This window comes from Coregonus clupeaformis, chromosome 36, assembly GCF_020615455.1.
Source record: "Coregonus clupeaformis isolate EN_2021a chromosome 36, ASM2061545v1, whole genome shotgun sequence".
NCBI classification, from domain to species: Eukaryota; Metazoa; Chordata; class Actinopteri; order Salmoniformes; family Salmonidae; genus Coregonus; species Coregonus clupeaformis.
In genome coordinates this window covers 906,555-929,075 of record NC_059227.1, presented here as the reverse complement: position 1 = coordinate 929,075, position 22,521 = coordinate 906,555, and the positions used below count along the sequence as shown (strand labels likewise).

The following is a 22,521-nucleotide window of genomic DNA, read 5'->3' as shown; positions in this document are numbered from 1 at the left end:
TAGTGCTAACCAGGGAAGACCTAACACAACAGGGAAATCAGGAGACTCAATAATTAAAAAAGTGATTGTTCTCAAAAAAGTATTGTACGTAGCCATAGTGACTGGTGCTGTAATTTCCCTAACGAACCCAGACCCTAATGGTCGACTGTCAAGTGCTGTGATGGGGAGTGGAATGGATAGGGGAACCAATGTAATGCATAGACTATGTGCAAATGACCTGTCCATAAAGTTCCCAGCTGCGCCTGACTAACCAGTGCCTAACACTGGGGAACTACCAAATAATCAGGAAAGTGGATGGGTAGGGTACAGTGCGTAGCAGAGGGCTCTGAATGAGTGTGGGTGTTCGATACTTAGGGTGACGCGAGAGTGCCCTGCCTGCTGCCTCCAGGATGGCCATGTCCACCAGTTGATCGAAAGACAACGTGGTGTCCCGGCAGGTTAGCTCCCTGTAGGAAGTAGGCTACGAGGGCCCGCTCGTTCCACCTGGACCCAGTCGCTAGAGTACGAAAGTCCAGGGTGAAGTCCTGCATGGTCCTCGTCCCCTGCCTCAGGTGGACCAGCCGCTCGCTCACCTCTCTACCTTCAGGCGGGTGATCGAAGACGGCCAGAAAGAGGCGAGCAAACTCCCCGTAGTTGTCCAACGCGGCTCCTCCTTCACTCCAGACCATATTGGCCCACTCCAGGGCTTTCCCCAAGAGGCAGGAGACGAGGGCGGACACCTTCTCATACTCCGATGGAGCCGGGCCGATGGTTGTAAAGTAGAGGTTCAGTTGCAGGACGAATCCCTGGCAGTGGGCATTTGTCCCGTCATACTCCCTTGGTCGGGATAGTTGAATCCCTTTGGGTGCTGGGGTGTGGGTGGCTGGATCCGGTCGCTCAGCTGGTCTCGAAGGATCGGGTCCTCTCCTCTCCAGTCGTTGGACGACCTGAAGAACACGATCCATCGCTTCTCCCAAGCTGGCTAGCATATCAGAATGCTTCCGGACCCGTGCCACGAATCCAGGCATGTTCGTTTCTCCTGCTGATTCTGTGATGGGTGATTTGAAGGAGTCAGGCGAAGGAGGGCAAATCACAGAATAAATATGTTTATTCTGAAACAAAGTAGTACGCAGCAATGCGTCAAACACTTCAGTGCGGCAAAACAGGCACACTGAAAAACAACGAAGCACACGGGTGAAAATAAACAGGCGATACAAAATAACAAAGAGCTCCACCAAGCTAATCGAACATCCACAATAACAAATCACACACAAAGACAAGGGGGCAGAGGGAACACTTATACAGGTACTGATGGGGATATGAAGCAGGTGTGTGTAATGAACAAGACAAAACAAATGGAATGATGAGATGAGGAGCGGAAGTGGCTAGAAGGCCGGTGACGACGAACGCCGAAGCCTGCCCGAACAAGTAGAGGAGGTAGCCTCGGAGTAAGTCGTGACACTCTGCTCCTGTTCTTCAGGATCTAGTGGTTCTGCCATGCTCTGACAAGCCTACCGTATTCCTTCCCCAGACCTGGATCCACCCAATGTCCTCCATGATCAACCACCCTCCAAGATCTGTCACGACTTCCGCCGAGGCTGCATCCCCTCCTTGTTCGGGCAAGCTTCAGCGTTCGTCGTCACCGGCTTACCAGCCACTGTCACTCCATAATTCATCATTCCATTTGTCTTGTCTTGTCAATAACACACACCTGGTTCTTATTCCCTCATTAGTCCGTGTATAAGTGTTCCCTCTGCCCCCCTTGTCCTTGTGGGTGATTGTTATTTGTGAGAGTAGAGTAGCTAGGTGGAGCTACTCTCCCTTTGTATTGCCGGGGTAGATATTTCCCCTGTACCTGTATATTGTTGGAGTATCCCGTACCGTGTATTGCCAGGGTAGATAGTTTCCCCTGTGCCTGGTTCCGTGTGTCGCTATCCAGCGCATTTGTGTACGACGGAATAAACTCTGATTTCGGTGGTTTACCCTCCGGCACCTGACTCCTTATATCACACTCATTATAGAATCACCCACCCGATATGGAGTCAGCGGGAGAGGAGCGCATGCCTGGAGTCATGGCACGAGTCCAGGAGCATTCCACGATGCTGGCCAGCTTGGGGGAAGCGATGGATCGGGTTCTTCAGGTCGTCCAACACCTGGAGAGGAGAGGCCCCGATCTGTCGAGACCAGCTGGTCAACCGGATCCAGCCACCTACACCCCAGCACCCAAAGGGATCCAGATATCCCGACCACGTGCGTTCGACGGGATGGCGGCGCTCTGCCAAGGATACCTCCTCCAACTGGAGCTCTACTTCTCAAGCATCAGGCCGGCTCCATCGGAGAGAGAGAAGGTGTCCGTCCTAATTTCCTGCCTCTCAGGGAAATCCCTGGAGTGGGCCAAAGCGGTTTGGAACGAAGGAGGAGCCGCGTTGGATAACTACGGAGAGTTCGCTCGCCTCTTTCGGGCGGTCTTCGATCACCTACCCTGACACTCTCTTGCGACCACCCCGTGAGAACCCTCTGCGGCCATGAGAAGGTGGGGTTGTGGAGTGCTAGCCAAGGGATACCTAATGCCACAGGGAAAGCAGGAGAGTAACCTGCTCACAATGAGTCTTCTGGGTGATCATGGTGACTGGTACAGTAACTTCCTTAACAACCCGAACCATAATGGTCGACTATCAAGTGTTCTGATGGGGAGTGGAATGGATAGGGGAACCAATGAAAAGCCTTGACTGCGTGAGAATGTCCTGTCCATAAAGTTCCCAGCCTGGCCTGAATCGACTAGCGCCTTACACTGGGGAACTACCATGTGATCGGGAAAGTAGATCATACAATGTGATTTGATGGATTTTTGTTTTAGATTCCGTCTCTCACAGTTGAAGTGTACCTATGATAAAAATTACAGACCTCTACATGCTTTGTAAGTAGGAAAACCTGCAAAATCGGCAGTGTATTAAATACTTGTTCTCCCCACTGTAACTCATGCCTGTAACATTTGATGGCCCTTGATTATGTCCCGATTTCAATATCTGGGGAATAATCCCATTTTCCCAAGCCCACAAATTTCTCACCACCACCATTCTGTACAGTCCATTCTGTCTGGTCCTTTTTCCTTCCAGTACACCAGCAGCATGAGAGAAGTTTGGACGTGATCTCTCTCCATGCTCACTCCACATGTACGGTCTCAGGACTCATGCCGCACTCATGCCGCTCGTACACAGGTTGCTGGCTCGTACTCAGGTCTCAGTAGAAGTGGTGCAGGACAGGGTCGTGGTGAACGCAATTTTCGCCATTACTTAAGCTGGTTAGGGGGGTGAAGCTTACACTGTTCTTGTCGTATCATTCCTTCTATGCATATAGATACCATCGATAGTCACTATCCCCATAACTTCGAGAGAGGACAGACAAAAACAACAGTTTAAGACATTTCTGATTCAGAAAATCCAAACAACTATTTACCGTATGACAAATTATTACCTTCCCAATTTTCTTAATACAAGATTTCTAAGACAAATGTCAAAGAGCATACCAACACACTGTTGACACCATTTTCCAAATTGGCTTATACTCCCCTATCATACTGGCGACATCACCACAGAGTTACTGGGTCAGGGAGTTAGAGAGCTAACCCTTAGGGAGAAATCCCGACCATACAGCAGACCCTATCTGGTGAGATTTGTATCGAAAACAAAGACAAAAACAAGAACCAAAACAACAACAGCTATACACTTCTTCATATCATACTTAAATCTCACCCAAAGCCTCTATCCTTTCTAGTGAGGGTGATCAGGCCACACCAGAAAGTCAGGACAAAGGTCATTCAACACCAATAAGTATTTTCTTTCCCTTTTCTTTCCCTCTACTTCAGAAACCATTTAAAAAACATTTCAAACATTTCCATCAGTCTGCATACCCAGTTTACAACCAAATTAAAAAGACCCCACACAATGAATCAAACACGGAATTAACACCACTAACAAATATTCAGAACCGGTGAGTTGTGTGTGCGTGCTGGTGTGTGTGGTAAAACGTAGGGCAAAAACAAAGAAACCAATGGCCAGGCCTTACTTATTTGGGAGCTCCCTTTATGGCCGAATCCATATACCTTTATACTTTATAAAACTGCAGAATTTCACTAACTGCTCTCCGAAGATAACAGTCTCGGGAAACATTTAAAAAACAGAGATATGGACACCCCAGAAAGTGTACATTTCGTTAGTATTCACTTTGCTTCATCTTAATCAGCAACCCAAAAGCTTTAATTACAAACAAAACATGATAATGACAAGTCCACTGTCCTCCCTCCAATCATTAATCGTTTGTTTTAATCCACCCCAATGTTTATGTACCCTTTATTTAACATGTACTACCCAGACATTTATCTCGCCATCGAGTCTAACAATTTACTCCCGTATATGACTGGTCTCTCTTTTCCCCACGATTTTCCATAACCACCGCACTACAATGCCCTTCATGTTCATGAACAAAAATTGTTAAAGGTCATTTTAGGTTTGGTAACCCCAGTGCTGTCGCTTGACAGAATTGCTTCTTTAAAACTCTACTAACAATTACTCACAATATTAACTCCACTCTAATTTCTCGTGACCCCTCCTCCCTTTCATCAATTCTATAAATCTATTTCAGAATAAGACGACATAAAATGTAAATCTATTTCAGATTAAGACTAAATATAATGTCTCACAAGATTTTAAAAAAGGTTTTCTGAACTTGTAAGGAGTGTTTGGCTGTGCCAATTCTAACTTGTTACCTTTTAGAATCCATTCCCCTGGCATTTCGCATAGATTTGTCAACACAAAATGTAGCCAATTTGACGACCGCACAGAGGCAAAATCCGCCTATGCGTTACTCCCAACTCCGGCCGCTTTCATGAGTGCTTGCTGTCTGCCCAGCCACACTTACTCCAAAATGATACGGTACAGAGGGCTCAGGCACCCCGTGCAGTCCCTCACCCAATGGCCAAATGCGCCACATTGGTGACAAGGTTCGACGGCTTTTCGCTGCGAATGTATTTGTTGTCATATTTACCTCTCGGCTTGATTTAATTTTTCTTACTCTTGAATCCATTACCGGTACTTGGGGTATGTTGAGCAGCGACTACATGCACTGCAAAGTGAGCAGAATTAGATTCCACTCTCAATGCGGCTTGAACTATCTCCACCCATGTGGAGTGTTGTTCCACCACCCCTGCAATACATTTTACATTTACATTTTAGTCATTTAGCAGACGCTCTTATCCAGAGCGACTTACATATTTTTTTATACTGGCCCCTGTGGGAATCGAACCCACAACCCTGGCATTGCAAACGCCATGCTCTATCAACTGAGCTACATCCCTGCCAGCCATTCCCTCCCCTACCCTGGACGACGCTGGGCCAATTGTGCGCCGCCCATGAGTCTCCCGGTCGCGGCCGGCTGCGACAGAGCCTGGATTCGAACCAGGATCTCTAGTGACACAGTTAGCACTGCGATGCAGTGCCTTAGACCACTGCGCCACTCAGGAGACATATAGCAGTTTTGACAGTGGGTTTCAACCCTGCCATCAAAGCGTAGGTAGAAATTCCTGCATTTTCATTAAAATGATCTGCGAGTGCCAGATTAATGCACAACGCGTCTTCCATCCTATCAACGTACTCACGTACCCCCTCATTTTGACCCTGAGTGCATTTACTAATTTTGTTAATGTCAGGGCGGAACAAAATATTTCCAATAGCTGTCACAAATATTTCAATTTGTTCCTGAGAAGTTGCTGGGTCACATGCCTCACAAGAGGACGACCAGGCGGGAGTATGATAGTTTCCTACTAATTGTGCCAACATTGCTCTCGGCAATAGGGAACGGAAAACATTATCATAATCACCAGCGTGGAATCCGGGTCAGGCGCTGCTTTCATTATGCTATGCATTTCACCAATACTCAGCGGCTGGTGTTGGTGTTGAATTTGGAGTCGTGTTATACAGTAGATTGGCCATCTGGCTGAAGGTTTCCGGGATCCCTTGGATCTATGATCCAGTCCGGGACTACTATGTCTAGACTGGTGATACGTCCCTCAGCTGCCTCTCTCAACCCGTAACGCCGTAACGCTCCTTTTCCTCTATATGAGAGGGATATAGTGGCGACATGAGCTGTTTAGCCTGGGATACATGATATCTCGGGGTGAATGGTGGGGAAGTGGCGAGACTATAAAGCTACAAAGGTGTTCTGATACTGCTGGAGGACAGCCGTAAATTGTTGGACATTATTTAAATTATTTTCTAGAGCCCTCGCGAGGTCCTGGATCTTTTCATCTAATTCATGAGCCCACTCATCTGTTATTTCAAATTTTTTATTAGTTGCCTCATACTTGTCAGTCGCCTGGACAAGATGACCCTGCATATCTTTAATTTGAGCTTTATTGGTTATACTCTTCTGTTGATAAAACGCTGACATCAGAACGCTTGTATATTGAGCTTGTGATTTCTCATTGATGTCATTGTGCCATACCACAACAGAATCTCTGAGTTCTTTATTTGATTGGAATTTTCCCTCAGAAGGGAAATGCTGACCAATTTGATCCAGTTTGCTACATTTTTTCCATATTCGAGACGAATTGGTAGATTGCTTGTGCGCTTCTTTTAGCACATCCATGGCTTTATTAAACTTTCATTCTTCTAGCCCCGATTTAAAAGGAGAATCGTAGCCGTCAGTTGCCATTTCAATAGTTATTATTCCGACACCTCTCCGGACAGTGTCCAGGGTGTTTAGATCTACTCACCCATTGCTCTAATACACGACAATTGAAAAAAGAAATCTGGTAGTGATACCCAATTCCCGGAGAGTAGTTATGATGTAAGGTACCTAATAATTTGGTCACGGGACCTGATACCTTGTATTAGAACCAAAACTAAAGCGTCTGCCAATTTATTGCTGGAGAATAAGGGTGACCTAATGTCTTGTTCCAGTGTTATGCCTCAAATATCACTATTGTTGACAAAACACATTACCAAAATTATTCACAGTTGTCTTCCTATTTCCACATAATCTGTCAAGGTTCCCCACCCCAATAAAGCATAAATGAACCTCTCTCTTTATTGCTACTGCTAACACACATACAGTGGGGAGAACAAGTATTTGATACACTGCCGACTTTGCAGGTTTTCCTACTTACAAAGCATGTAGAGGTCTGTAATTTTTTATCATAGGTACACTTCAACTGTGAGAGACGGAATCTAAAACAAAAATCCAGAAAATAACACCTCTCTACCTTCATACCTAAAATGCAAATCAATTTATAACATTTCTGACATGCGTTTTTCTGGATTTTGTTGTTGTTATTCTGTCTCTCATTGTTCAAATAAACCTACCATTAAAATTATAGACTGATCATTTCTTTGTCAGTGGGCAAACGTACAAAATCAGCAGGGGATCAAATACTTTTTTCCCTCACTGTATATGTACAGTGGATATAAAAAGTCTACACACCCCTGTTAAAATGCCAGGTTTTTGTGATGTAAAAGAATGAGACAAAGATATATCATGTCAGAACTTTTTCCACTGTTAATGTGACCTATAATGTGAACAATTCAATTGAAAAACAAACTGAAATCTTCGAGGGGGAAAAATTTAAAATAAAAACCTTACAATAACCTGGTTGCATAAGTGTGCACACCCTCTTATAACTGGGGATGTGGCTGTGTTCAGAATTAACCAATCACATTCAAACTCATGTTAAATAGAAGTCATTACACACCTGCCATCATTTAAAGTGACTCTGATTAATCACAAATAAAGTTCAGCTGTTCTAGTAGGATTTTCCTGACATTTTCTTAGTTGCATCTCAGAGCAAAAGCCATGGTCTGCAGAGAACTTCCAAGGCATCAGAGGGATCTCATTGTTGAAAGATATCAATCAGGAGAAGGGTTCAAAATAATTTCCAAAGCATTACATATACCATGGAACACAGTGAAGACAGTCATAATCAAGTGGAGAAAATATGGCACAACAGAGACATTACCAAGAACTGGACGTCCCTCCAAAATTTATGAAAAGACGAGAAGAAAACTGGTCAGGGAGGCTTCCAAGAGGCCTACAGCAACATTAAAGGAACTGCAGGAATTTCTGGCAAGTACAGGCTGTGTGCTACATGTGACAACAATCTCCAGTATTCTTCATATTAATGGGCTATGGGGTAGGGTGGCAAGACTTACAAAGAAAAACATCTAAATATAGATAGCAAAATAGTTGGGAAGAGATTTTTGACGTACCGATCCCATGGCATAGTGTTTATGAACTGATATGCAAAAATGACTGCCATGAATCCCGCTTCCTGAGTCTGTTTCTGCCTGAGTTGCCTGTTTTCTGTCTTGGAGTCTGTTTCCTGAGGTTCCTGAACGCTCCCTGTCTGGTTGCCGGGCGACGAGGCTAGGCGGGAGATCTCTCGATTACCCGCACCTGCATCTCATCAGCTTTCTGCACACCTGGGGCCTCATGTACAAAGACTTGCATTGAATTCATACTAAAACATTGCGTACGGACAAAGCCATAAATGTGCGTACGCACCAAAAAAATCTGATGTATGAATCTCTGCGTACGCAGCATTCCACATACATTCTCTTTGTACATCCCAATCAACGCGAAATTGAGCGCACATGCACGAGCACCACACCACACCCTGTCTCCTCCCTCAATTAAATCAATTTAAATATGGTAATTAGTCCAATTTGGCAAAAGAAACCTGCAAGAACATGGCTAAAGCAAGCAAGAAACGAAATTTCACTGAAAACGAATTAGAGGTGCTACTATCAGAGGTAGAAACAAGAAAAAATATTTTATTTGGAAATCTGTCCTCTGGAATTAATAACAAAAGAAAGACAAAAGAGTGGGCGAGTTTGTCTGATGCCGTCAACGCGGTGGGATCTGTGAGTCGCACCGTAAATGAACTGAAGAAGAAATGGTCAGACATAAAGGTGGAAGTTAAGCGGAGAACTGCTGCGCACCGACAAAGTGTGGGCAGAACAGGCGGTGGTACAGGGACCGATGAACTTGCACCCTTTGATCAGAGAGTTGCCTCTATTGTAGGAGACACGTTAATCTCTGGAATCGTATCCGCTGATGTAGGAGACTCGGATATACTACAGGACTGCCAGCAAGGTGACTCAGATTTATTTCCTTAACTTTGATATACATAGCCAGCCACCGTTTAATTTTAAAATGCATGCAATATAGCAAAAGGTACACCAGAGATTTCACGTATCCACTGCTTTTATTGCAAATGCGTGTACCCATTAATAAGGAACAGACTCAAATTACTGTTAAGATGTGCCTGTGTTTAATTGGACTTAGGAACCGCAGGAACGTTCACTGGCACGCACTCAGAGTCCGCACCACCTGAGCAGCCAGAGCCCATTCAGTCCAGCGTCTCCCCGTGTCTCTAATGTTCCCCCAGTGCTGAAGCCCGTCCATCTGGCCGTGTCTTGACGCATGCTGTTCTGGAGTCACAACAACAAATTGTTAGGGCCATTGAAGAAATGAACAGTCACCTTAAAAATGTCACTGACGCACTCACAGAAATAAGCCATTCATTAAAAGAATTGGTCAAAAATGAACTTTGTGTCTGAGTACCATTTATATTGTCGCAATTACACGTTGACGGGCCTGAATGGCTTGTTGATTGTGCTGCACATATACTGGTCCTGGGTCAGGGTCATCTGGCGGTGCCCCCCACCTCACCAAGGGGTATGCCATGCCTGTGCGCGACATTGTGCAGCACTCCACAGGCCAGTATGATGCGGCAAACCTTGTCAGGGCGGTATAACAGCATCCCCCGGTCCTGTCAAGGCAGCGCCACCGACATTTCAGCTGCCCAATCGCCCGCTCCACAACTGACCGAGTGCGGGAATGGGCATCATTGTATCTGCGCTCTCGGTCAGTTTGTGGGTTGGTGAGGGGGGTTAACAGCCACGTCTTTAGTGGATAACCACTGTCTCCTGATGGGCAGTAATAATAATTACAGACACAAACATTTTACTTTTAGATAGAACCATACATTTAAATGCATAACTTACCAAGTAGCCACCCATCGCGCACCCTGCCAGCTTGGAGTCTCATCCCAACCATGCTGTTTGTAAGGATATATGAATCATGGGTTGACCCAGGCCACCTTGCCACAATATTTGTTAGGCGCATTTGTGCATCACATATAATCTGCACATTTATTGAATGGAAATGTTTCCGATCACATATGCAAATTCGTCTTCAGATGGCGCCTTTATAGCAATATATGTGCAGTCGATCGCTCCGATTACATTAGGAAAACCGGCTATCGCTGCAAATTGCGCTTTGATGTTTGGCTGGTCACCTGCATCGTATGGGAACGTTATATACCTGGTAGACAAGCGGATGATGCCGTCCCATACAGGTGGCATTGCACGGCTCAAACACGACTGGCTTATTCCTGAGCGGTCTGCCAGTTCTCTTTGGAAAGAACCGGTTGCTAGGAAACCAAGTGTAGTAAGCACCTGTAAAGGAACGGGTAATGCGTGGCTCCTCACTGTCTCTCTTTCCAAATTCGGACCCAACTCAGCGCAGAGCTCCAAGAGTATAGCCCTTGGAAATCTGAAACGGCTGATGAGCCAGTCATCGTCGTGGGCCAGAAAATCACCGTGGTCCCTAAAAACTCGTTCTCTCCGGATTTGTCCATTGAAAATGTCTTCTAATAAAGCCAAAGCTGCCATTGCTAGACGGGTTGTATCAATTTTCACATCCTTTATATATGTTCTTACTTAATTGCATAATTAATAGAATATTCTAATAAGACTCGTGTGACAATAATATGGCAAATCATTTATCAATTACAAATTATAAGCAATATCTGGCAGGTGCGATAGAACAGTTCGTAGTGTAATGTTTGCCACTTCACTTTATTGCCTCTATGAGTCGCCAACGGACAAACATCACAAAAATGTACGTACGCCAGGCCTGAAGTTTACGTGGAAGAACGCACATTCTTACGTTAATTTCACTGTTAGTACATCTGACCGTGAACGTGAAAGCTGGCGTACGCCGTGTTTTCGTGCGTACGCAAGATTGATACATGAGGCCCCTGGTCCTGATCATCTCCTCTCCACTTTATAAGCTCTGACCTGAAATCCATTCCCTGCCGGATCGTTAGCCATGAACAGTATGTTGTGTCAGCGTATCAGCCTCAAGTTTACTAGAGTTAGTTTTGTTGTTCTGTACTTTTTGCTTGCCGTGTACTCCCCTCCATTTACTCCCGGAACATTCACCCCACCCCTGCCTGGTCGTCGGTGGCTTCTGTGACATCATTGGATCTGCCTATTCACTCCCACCAACTCATCTCCAATGCCCGCTCCGTCTCCTGGATTATTCTGCTTCCACATTTGAGTTTGTAAATAAATACTCACCTTCGTTCTACTCACCTTGTCCTGGTCTGCTTCTGGGTTCTGCTTTAGAGAATTGTGACAGAACGATCCGACCAAGGATGAACCCAGCGGACCTGGACTCCGTTCACCATGTCATTACCCATCAGGAGAAGATGTTGGGACAACACAGCACGGTGCTACAGGAGATAGCGTTTTCGGTTCTGAACTTTTCTGCTAGTCTGACGAGTATCCAGGCTCAGCTCAGTTTGCCGGTGGATCATCCACCACCTGCTTCACCCCTCTCACCTGCCGCTTCTGGAGCTGTTTCCTTCCGTGAGCCCAAGGTTCCGACGCCAGATAAGTACGAAGGGGATTTGGGAAGATGCCATTCATTTCTTATGCATTGTGGATTAGTGTTTGATCTGCAGCCCCATTCTTACGCCACAGACAAGGCTAGGATAGCTTTTGTTATTGAACTGCTGTGTGGAATAGCTCTGGAGTGGGCTTCAGCCGTATGGGAACGACAGGACACCTGCATGGCGTCATACCAGGAGTTCACGGCAGAGATGAGGAAGCTTTTTGACCATCCAGTCCGAGGTAAGGACGCAGCTAAGCGTTTGTTCTCTCTTCGCCAAGGAGCTCACAGTGTGGCAGACTTTGTTATCGAATTCGGGACCTTGGCTGTGGAGAGTGGGTGGAATGAGGAGTCACTACAGGCGGTTTTTTATCAGGGGTTGTCAGAGCAACTCAAGGATGAGCTGATCTCCTATCCGGAGCCTAGTGAGCTGGACAGTTTGGTAGCATTATCTATTTGGGTGGATAACAGAGTCCGAGAGAGAAGGAGGGAGAAGCAATGTGGCCCGTCCAATCAATCAGCTACTCGGTTACCATTCGGGTCAGGAAGTGGACCAGAACGAGTCAACCATTATTCACCACACGGGATTAGTGGAGAGGTCCTGCCTCCAGATCCAGAAACCATGCAAGTGGGCCGGCACGGGTTAACCAAGGAGGAGCGCCAACGTAGACGTGAGACCAACAGCTGCCTCTACTGTGGTAGCTCGGGACATTACATCTCCGCTTGTCCCCAGCGCCCGTTAATCTGCCCGGCTCGCTAAGTTTGGGAGGACTTTTAGCGAGCCAGTTTCAACCTCTCAATAGCCCTGTCAAACACCGTTTTCCTGCAACCCTCATGAACAAGTTTCAGAGTTTAGCGATTAACGCTTTTATCGATTCAGGTGCCGATGGCAGCTTTATTGATGCCGACTTGGTGGAACAGCTGGGGCTTTCCAAGGAGCGATTACCGGAAGCCATTGAAGCTACCACTCTGAACGGCAGTAGTCTGGCACGTATCACTATGAGGACTGAACCGGTTAAGATGCTGTTGTCAGGGAATCATTCAGAGGTTATCTCCTTCTTCATTCTGCCTTCTCCCCATGTTCCTCTGGTTCTTGGATACCCCTGGCTGAGAGAACACAATCCCACGTTCGATTGGGTGACTGGCAAGGTAACTAGTTGGAGCATTGAGTGTCATGCTAACTGCCTTAAGACTGCCTGTTCCCATACTGTTCCCAGTCAGGTCATTGATTCTACCCCCCCAGATTTGTCCCTGGTTCCTAAAACATATCATGATTTGGGTGAAGTGTTTAGTAAGCAGAATGCTCTGTCACTTCCTCCCCACCGACCATATGATTGTGCCATTAACCTGTTCCCTGGAGCTGCCTATCCCAAGGGACGGTTAATCAGTATCTCTCGACCTGAACGTGAAGCTTTGGAGACCTACATAAAGGAGTCTCTAGCTGCTGGTCTCATTCGTCCCTCGTCATCACCCCTGAGGGCAGGATTCTTTTTTGTGAGTAAGAAGGATGGCTCTCTCCGACCTTGTATTGATTATCAGGGTTTGAATGATATTACGGTCAAGAACAAGTATCCCCTGCCCTTGATGAGCTCTGCTTTTGACTTCTTACAGGGTGCTACTGTGTTCACTAAGCTGGATCTACGCAATGCGTATCATCTGGTCCGGATCAGAGAGGGGGACGAGTGGTTGACTGGTTTCAATACACCGATGGGTCATTTCGAGTATCAGGTGATGCCGTTTGGACTGACCAATGCTCCAGCAGTGTTCCAGAGTATGGTGAATGACGTCCTGAGAGATATGATCGGTCTTTTTGTGTTCGTGTACCTGGATGACATTCTTATCTTCTCTAAGGAGCTTTCCAGCCACGTCCAGTATGTCAAGCAGGTTCTGCAGCGATTGTTGGAGAACCGCCTGTTTGTGAAGGCCGAGAAGTGTGAATTTCACGCCCACACTACATCCTTCCTCGGGTACATCATCTCCAGGGGAGAGATTAAGATGGACCAAGAGAAGGTTAGGGCGGTTCTGGATTGGGCCCAGCCCGGTACGAGATTGCAGCTCCAGAGGTTTCTGGGGTTTGCGAATTTCTATCGTAGATTTATCTGTGATTACAGCCGTGTGGCCGCTCCATTAACTGCCCTGACTTCTAGTACCAGAACCTTCTGTTGGAATCCTGAGGCAGACCGAGCATTTCTGGATTTGAAGAGTTGATTCACCAACACCCCGATTCTCTCTCAACCTGCCACTGCCCGTCAGTTTGTCGTTGAAGTGGACGCGTCTGATGTGGGGGTTGGCGCCATCCTGTCCCAGCGAAGCTCCACTGACAGTAAACTCCATCCCTGCGCCTTCTACTCTCGTCGTCTTTCGTCTGCGGAGAGGAACTACGATGTGGGTAACTGGGAGCTTCTCGCGGTGAAACTTGCCTTGGAGGAGTGGCGCCACTGGTTGGAGGGGGCGGAGCAACCTTTTTATTGTCTGGACTGACCACAAGAATCTTGCTTACATGCAATCGGCTAGACGTCTCAACTCCCGTCAGGCCAGGTGGGCTTTGTTTTTTGGACGCTTTAATTTTTCCCTGACGTTGCGACCTGGGTCTAAGAACGGCAAGGCGGACGCCTTGTCCCGGATGTTCTCCAAGATGGATTAGAGTGGGGCCAAGACTGAGACGATTCTTCCCCGGAACTTCGTCGTGGGAGCAGTTACGTGGAGGATTGAGGAGGAGGTTATGGCGGCCCTTTGGACGCAGCCATGTCCCGGTAATGGTCCACCTGGTCGGTTGTTTGTGCCAGAGTCTGTCCGTTCTGCTGTCCTCCAATGGTCCCACGCCAGCAAGATGGCTTGTCACCCTGGCGTGGCTCGACGATGGCGTTACTACGCAGACGATTTTGGTGGCCTGCCATGGGAGAAGATACCCGGAGGTTTGTTGCTGCCTGTCCAGTTTGTGCGCAGAATAAAAGTGCCAATCAGCCCAGCTCTGGACTTCTTCACCCCCTACCTATTCCCCGGCGACCATGGTCGCATCTGGCCCTGGACTTTGTCACTGGGTTGCCCTATTCTGAGGGGAACATGGTCATTCTGACTATTGTGGACAGATTCAGCAAGTTCGCCCACTTAGTGCCGATCTCCAAGCTTCCCTCTGCCTCTGAGACGTCCGAGATCCTGGTTAGGGAGGTTTTCAAGGTCCACGGGTTGCCCAGTGACATAGTTTCCGACCGTGGTCCTCAGTTTACCTCTGCTGTCTGGAAATCCTTCTGTTTGGCCATTGGAGCTACAGTCAGTCTCACATCTGGATTTTCACCCCCAATCTAATGGTCAGACAGAGAGAGCCAACCAGAAGATGGAATCCACGCTGCGCTGCCTTGTCTCCTCCAACCCCACCTCTTGGGTATCTCAGTTGGCATGGGTCGAGTATGCCCACAATACTCTCCCTACATCTGGCACTGGAATGTCTCCCTTCCAGTGCCTGTACGGCTACCAACCTCCCTTGTTCCCTTCTCAGGAGAAGGATCTCTCGGTTCCCTCTGTCCAGGCCCACATTCGTTGTTGCCACTGGACCTGGCATCGGGCCAGAAAGGCCCTCCTTAGAGTTTCTGACCGGTATCAGCTCCAGGTGAATCGTCGCCATATTCCAGCCCCCGCTTATGCCATCGGAGATAAGGTCTGGTTGGCTACACGGGATCTTCCTCTGCGGACTGAGTCGAAGAAACAGTCACCGAAGTTCATTAGTCCGTTTGTGGTGGAGAGAGTGATTAATCCTGTTGTGGTTCGACTCAAGTTGCCTAGAACGCTCAGAGTCCATCCCACCTTTCATGTCTCCTGCCTCAAGCCTGTTCTCCTCAATCCTCTGCTGCCCCCTCCGCCTCCTCCTCCTCCTCCTCCTCCTCCTCCTCCTCCTCGGATGATCGGAGGTGGTCCTGTCTACACAGTGCGCCGCATCATGGATTCCAGACGGCGGGGTCAGGGTTTCCAGTATCTCATGGACTGGGAGGGGTATGGTCCTGAGGAGAGGAGTTGGATTCCTCGGCGTCAGATCCTTGATGCTGACCTCCTTCGTGACTTCTACCGCCTCCATCCTGGCGCTCCGGGTAGTCCGCCCGGTGGTGTTCGTCGGAGGGGGGGTACTGTCATGAATCCCGCTTCCTGAGTCTGTTTCTGCCTGAGTTGCCTGTTTTCTGTCTTGGAGTCTGTTTCCTGAGGTTCCTGAACGCACCCTGTCTGGTTGCCGGGCGACGAGGCTAGGCGGGAGATCTCTTGATTACCCGCACCTGCATCTCATCAGCTATCTGCACACCTGGTCCTGATCATCACCTCTCCACTTTATAAGCTCTGACCTGACATCCATTCCCTGCCGGATCGTTAGCCATGAATAGTATGTTGTGTCAGCGTATCAGCCTCAAGTTTACTAGAGTTAGTTTTGTTGTTCTGTACTTTTTGCTTGCCGTGTACTTACCTCCGTTTACTCTGTCTACAGTCATTCTCCCGGAACATTCACCCCACCCCTGCCTGGTCGTCGGTGGCTTCTGTGACACCATTGGAACTGCCTATTCACTCCCACCAACTCATCTCCGCTGCCCGCTCCGTCTTCTGGATTATTCTGCTTCCACATTTGAGTTTGTAAATAAATACTCACCTTTGTCGTCTCGACAGGCTAGTTCCATCTGGACCTCCTTGCGCAGTCCTCTTCTGAATAGCGTACGAAGCGCCGGCTCATTCCATCCAGTGGATGCTGTTACTGTCTGTAAGGTGAGCATGTACTCGGCAGAAGTCTGGTCCTCCTACCGCACTCTACACACGTGCAAATGGATTTTGTATTGTAAATATGTGATAGTAGAGTAGTGGCCTGGGGGAACACACTTAATGTGTTGTGAAATTGTTATTAAATGTAATGTCATGTAATATTTTAAATTGTATATACAGTGTATTTTGGAAATTATTCAGACCCCTTCCCTTTTTCCACATTTTGTTACATTACAGCCTTAATCTATAATTAAATCATTATTATTTCTCATCAATCTACACACAATACCCCATAATGTCAAGGCACAGATCTGGGAAAGGGTACCAAAACATTTCTGCAGCATTGAAGGTCCTCGAGAACACAGTGGCCTCCATCATTCTTAAATGTAAGAAGTTTGGAAACACCAAGACTCTTCCTAGAGCTGGCTGCCCGGCCAAATTGAGCAATTGGCGGATAAGGGCTTTGGTCATGGAGGTGACCAAGAACCCAATGGTCACTATGACAGAGCTCCAGAGTTCCTTTGTGGAGATAGGAGAACCTTCCAGAAGGACAACCATCTCTGCAGCACTCCACCAATCAGGCCTTTATGGTAGAGTGGCAAGACGGAAGTCACTCCTATATAAAAGGCACATGACAGCCCGCTTGGAGTTTGCCAAAAGGCACCTAAAGGACTCTCAGACCATGAGAAATAAGATTCTCTGGTCTGATGAAACCAAGATTGAACTCTTTGGCCTGAATGCTAAACGTCACGTCTGGAGGAAACCTGGCACCATCCCTATGGTGAAGCATTTTTTATTTTTTTTACATTTAGACATTTATAGAAACCTGTTTATGCTTTGTCATTATGGGGTATTGTGTGTAGATTGATGAGAGAAAAAACGATTTCTTCCATTTTGGAATAAGATTGTAACATAACAAAATGTGGAAAAAGTCAAGTGGTCTGAATACTTTCCAAATGCACTGTAACTGCTTTAATGTTGCTGGACCTGAGGAAGAGTAGCTGCTGCCTTGGCGAGCCTTCATAAATATAATACAATACAATAGCCTCTGTCCGTGCTCCCTGTGTTAGAGGTATATGGATGTTTCAAGCCAATGGGCTATAGCGCTGAAGACCAACGGAACTGACACTTGGATAAGTTTGATTGATTTCTGTTTTTAAATAGGCCTAAAGATTTATGTGAAAAATAATAATAGTAATATACTATCATACACAAACTCCTAGTCAATTCTATTCTGGTCAGTGCTATCAGGGATCCTTGGGATGTCCCTAAACTATTCCCTAAACCTAACCATAACCCTTACCTTACCTTAACCATTTCAAATGTCAACTTCAATCGGGTAAGGATTGTCCCTGCTCCCTTCTGGTGTAGTAGTAGCGTGGGGAGAGATCGAAGGTGCGCACTGCGCAGTGCAGGTGAGCGCTGTCCTTTCAGATGCCAAATGTCATGTACATATTGTTATCTAAGCCTGCTATCATTTGAACATCTAATAAAATAAGGAGTATTGGAAACATACTGGTTGTCATGACTCCATTTGTCACAAACACAAATAAAGAGACGCATGGGGAAAGTGTCAAACAGGTGAAGGTTTTGCAACAAGTTGAAATACTGGTATTGGTCATAATCTAACGGATCTCAAATTTTATCCAACAGATTGACACCGATTATGAGCGTGCAGGGGGAGGGAGGTCAGTGAAACCAAGCCAATTACACCATGAGGTTTAAGAGGGAGTTGTAGCAATGAAAGTAAACAAAACTAATCTTAACCGGGGCGAAGGCTTCACTTTATGTGTTCAGTCCATTGGTACATATTGATGAATCGATGTTGGAATAACGTTTTAAGAGTGGTGTTCCATTTCAAACCGTCACCGTGCATAATTGTATTGTCTTTCGGTTTATTCGTTACTGATTTGTAAGGCGCACGAGAAACATGAAACAACTGAGGCAGCATCCATCCTTGGAGGTTCGTTATTCTGAGGAAATGAACGACGACATGTGGTTATCTGTGAATGTTCACATTGCTCAATTGGAATTTCAGTTAAAGGGAACAAGAAAAAGTATTCCTGGTAAGCGCTTACTGTAGATATAAGTGGAGGGATGAAAAGGAGGGAGAGCAAATACATTCACAAGGTAGAGAGGGGTGATCGGGAAATTTGAGTGATATTTTTGTATTTAAGAGGAGTGTTCATTACGCGATTCTAATTAAAGACATGATGATCTTCAAAGGACAGCTCCTTATGTCTGAGAGCGAGAATAAAAAGTGAGCGGCCCCTGGCAAACGACCTGAGACTTTATCAAGGAGGTACAAAAGTTAGCCTATGGAGCGGACCTTTTAATTGTTTTTCCATTCTCTTGCTTCAAGTCGGTCAAGGATGGGTAAGAAGATGACCGCACTTGCAGCCCACATACACTTCTTATAAAACATGATTCTTTCCTTTCCTCTGCGGTTGTGTTTTAAATCGTGGAATTATATGGGGCAGGAGGGTGCCGAAGACTGAGTTTTGCTTTGCTATTAGGACTTACTGGAGGGTATTGGAAACAGACAGAAGAGGTAATTTCACAGTTTTCTATTGGACTTCTCTCTGACACATTCTATTAAGTGCACAGCATTCTGATGAACTATAGCCTATCATTTTATTTCATAAAGGCAACAAAAGTGTCCATCATAAGCAGAACTAGTGAAAGTGCTATAAGGAATTGTAATAGAAAGTAGACTTGTTTTGAACTATTCTACGAAGTGTTGACAGTCTATTCATATTCGAATAAGCAAATATGGATAGATTTGATCAATGAAAGCTGGGTAGTCCGCCTGTTAATCTCCTATAGAATGGGTGTGAATGTTTAACTGATGACAGGATATATGGGCATGATAGCTATATTGTAATAATGTTGGTGAAATGTTGAAGATAAGGAAATAATGTAATTGTTCAGTGCGTCGAAGGTAGTCATTTTGACCCCAATTTACTCTTGTTGGGGTCTTGTGAAACTCACCGCAGCGACAGGGGGAGCTCACTTTTCTTAGCCTGCATTAGGATGAGCGTACTGAGCGAGCCGGTAGTTATTGGACTCGTGCTGCTGATCTGCACTACTACTGGCCACTGTGAGATCGAACCCGCCGTGTCTCCCACGGTAGCGAGGAACGACAAGAGCCTGCTGATGCGGAAAGTGGACACAGTGAAGCACGTGCAGGAGAGCTGCATTGAGAACGGCGTGAACGCAGCATCGCAGTCGATTTCTAGGAGAGAATCCCGGGTTGAGGCAAGGGATTTACGCAACCTCAAAAGAGATAGTGGCGATCAAGTTATTGGTGAGTTCGCACATTGAAAGCTGGGCATATCCATGGACTCTAAAATATGTTGTAAAACAGTCCTAAGAGGTGGTGTAAAAAGACCACCAAAGAATGTAAAGAGCAAGGGTGCTGGATGCACATCTTCCAAATACACTGCTCAAAAAAATAAAGGGAACGCTAAAATAACACATCCTAGATCTGAATGAATGAAATAATCTTATTAAATACTTTTTTCTTTACATAGTTGAATGTGCTGACAACAAAATCACACAAAAATTATCAATGGAAATCAAATGTATCAACCCATGGAGGTCTGGATTTGGAGTCACCCTCAAAATTAAAGTGGAAAACCACACTACAGGCTGATCCAACTTTGATGTAATGTCCTTAAAACAAGTCAAAATGAGGCTCAGTAGTGTGTGTGGCCTCCACGTGCCTGTATGACCTCCCTACAACGCCTGGGCATGCTCCTGATGAGGTGGCGGATGGTCTCCTGAGGGATCTCCTCCCAGACCTGGACTAAAGCATCCGCCAACTCCTGGACAGTCTGTGGTGCAACGTGGCGTTGGTGGATGGAGCGAGACATGATGTCCCAGTTGTGCTCAATTGGATTCAGGTCTGGGGAATGGGCGGGCCAGTCCATAGCATCACTGCCTTCCTCTTGCAGGAACTGCTGACACACTCCAGCCACATGAGGTCTAGCATTGTCTTGCATTAGGAGGAACCCAGGGCCAACCGCACCAGCATATGGTCTCACAAGGGGTCTGAGGATCTCATCCCGGTACCTAATGGCAGTCAGGCTACCTCTGGCGAGCACATGGAGGGCTGTGCGGCCCCCCAAAGAAATGCCACCCCACACCATGACTGACCCACCGCCAAACCGGTCATGCTGGAGGATGTTGCAGGCAGCAGAACGTTCTCCACGGCGTCTCCAGACTCTGTCACGTCTGTCACATGTGCTCAGTGTGAACCTGCTTTCATCTGTGAAGAGCACAGGGCGCCAGTGGCGAATTTGCCAATCTTGGTGTTCTCTGGCAAATGCCAAACGTCCTGCACGGTGTTGGGCTGTAAGCACAACCCCCACCTGTTGACGTCGGGCCCTCATACCACCCTCATGGAGTCTGTTTCTGACCGTTTGAGCAGACACATGCACATTTGTGGCCTGCTGGAGGTCATTTTGCAGGGCTCTGGCAGTGCTCCTCCTGCTCCTCCTTGCACAAAGGCGGAGGTAGCAGTCCTGCTGCTGGGTTGTTGCCCTCCTACGGCCTCCTCCATGTCTCCTGATGTACTGGCCTGTCTCCTGGTAGCGCCTCCATGCTCTGGACACTACGCTGACAGACACAGCAAACCTTCTTGCCACAGCTCGCATTGATGTGCCATCCTGGATGAGCTGCACTACCTGAGCCACTTGTGTGGGTTGTAGACTCCGTCTCATGCTACCACTAGAGTGAAAGCACCGCCAGCATTCAAAAGTGACCAAAACATCAGCCAGGAAGCATAGGAACTGAGAAGTGGTCTGTGGTCACCACCTGCAAAACCAGTCCTTTATTGGGGGTGTCTTGCTAATTGCCTATAATTTTCACCTGTTGTCTATTCCATTTGCACAACAGCATGTGAAATGTATTGTCAATCAGTGTTGCTTCCTAAGTGGACAGTTTGATTTCACAGAAGTGTGATTGACTTGGAGTTACATTGTGTTGTTTAAGTGTTCCCTTTATTTTTTTGAGCAGTGTATGTTATGAGTAAACTGGCTGCAGAAAGTTATAGGTCTACACTTTGATCTCCTGTTCTGAACCCCTGGATTCTTTTTTCTTTCAGAAATATTTCCTAGAGATCTCAGAAAGAAAGAAAATATTTTAAAACACCTAACAGGTAAAATATACATCATATGGAGTGTGTGTGATTTGAGTACAGAAATGTATGCACTCACTACTGTAAGTCGAAGTGTCTGCTAATTGTAGTGTTATTTATGACCATGTTTTTTTTCTGCTTGATTTTGTATTTATATTTTGATGTGTGTCTTTTCAGTAATTTATGTAATTCAGGGCTCATCTGTAAAAGAGACCGTGGTCTCAGTATGACTCCCTGATAAACTAAAGGTGCAATAAAAATGACTAAAATGTAAAATGGGTGTAAAAGATGTGAAAGGAAGAGAAAGGGGATAGTAGTCTGTCTGCTCTGCTTTATTAATTCAAAGGCTTTCTTTGTCCCTCAGGTCCTCTGTATTTCAGTCCCAAATGCAGGAAGCATGTATACAGACTATATCACAACACCCGAGACTGCACAATTCCTGCATGTAAGTTCCTCAACCTCTTCATATGGCATAAATAATGATTTCTCCCTGGATTTAAGCAAAGCGTTTACAAGCACAACACATGTGTTCTGTATAAGGGGAGGCATAGTACTGTCTCCCAGGCATTCATCCCTCCTCTTTTTCTCTTAATTCCTTTTCAGACTTCAAAAGATGTGCGCGGCTTCTCACACGATTAGCGGGGAGCCCACGATGTACAGAAGGGTAGCAGATTTAAAGTAAGTGTTCATAATGTATTTTAATAGTTTTTCCTACACATGTTCAGGAAGACCTCAGGGCCCTAAGTATTGTGCATGTTTTTTTTATGTCTGAGGTCATTCTGTTCAGTGAAACATTGCATGAATATAGTTGTAATGTACTAATAACAGTCTAAATGGGCTTTACACAGGTCAAACAATCAGTGGAGATCAAATAGACCTGTTACATGTACAGTCGTGGTCAAAAGTTTTGAGAATGACACAAATACTAATGTTCAAAG

General features: G+C 46.3%; 1 protein-coding gene and 1 long non-coding RNA gene across 2 annotated transcripts; one reads left to right on the top strand and one right to left on the bottom strand.

Annotated features, from left to right (window-relative positions):
- Window positions 1-9,885: 9,885 nt before the first annotated feature.
- Window positions 9,886-10,200, bottom strand: LOC123482695. Its single transcript, XR_006657827.1, has 2 exons — window positions 10,038-10,200; window positions 9,886-9,959 (listed from the first exon to the last, which is right to left on the bottom strand). It is a non-coding gene; the product is annotated as an uncharacterized LOC123482695 (long non-coding RNA).
- Window positions 10,201-19,405: 9,205 nt separating this feature from the next.
- On the top strand, window positions 19,406-22,262 carry LOC121552419 (ALK and LTK ligand 2-like). The gene is made up of 4 exons (XM_041865346.1): window positions 19,406-19,750; window positions 21,551-21,604; window positions 21,948-22,028; window positions 22,187-22,262. Exons 1-4 carry the CDS (start codon window positions 19,477-19,479, stop codon window positions 22,249-22,251), a joined length of 474 nt encoding a protein of 157 aa, XP_041721280.1. The 5' UTR covers window positions 19,406-19,476; the 3' UTR covers window positions 22,252-22,262.
- Window positions 22,263-22,521: the final 259 nt, after the last annotated feature.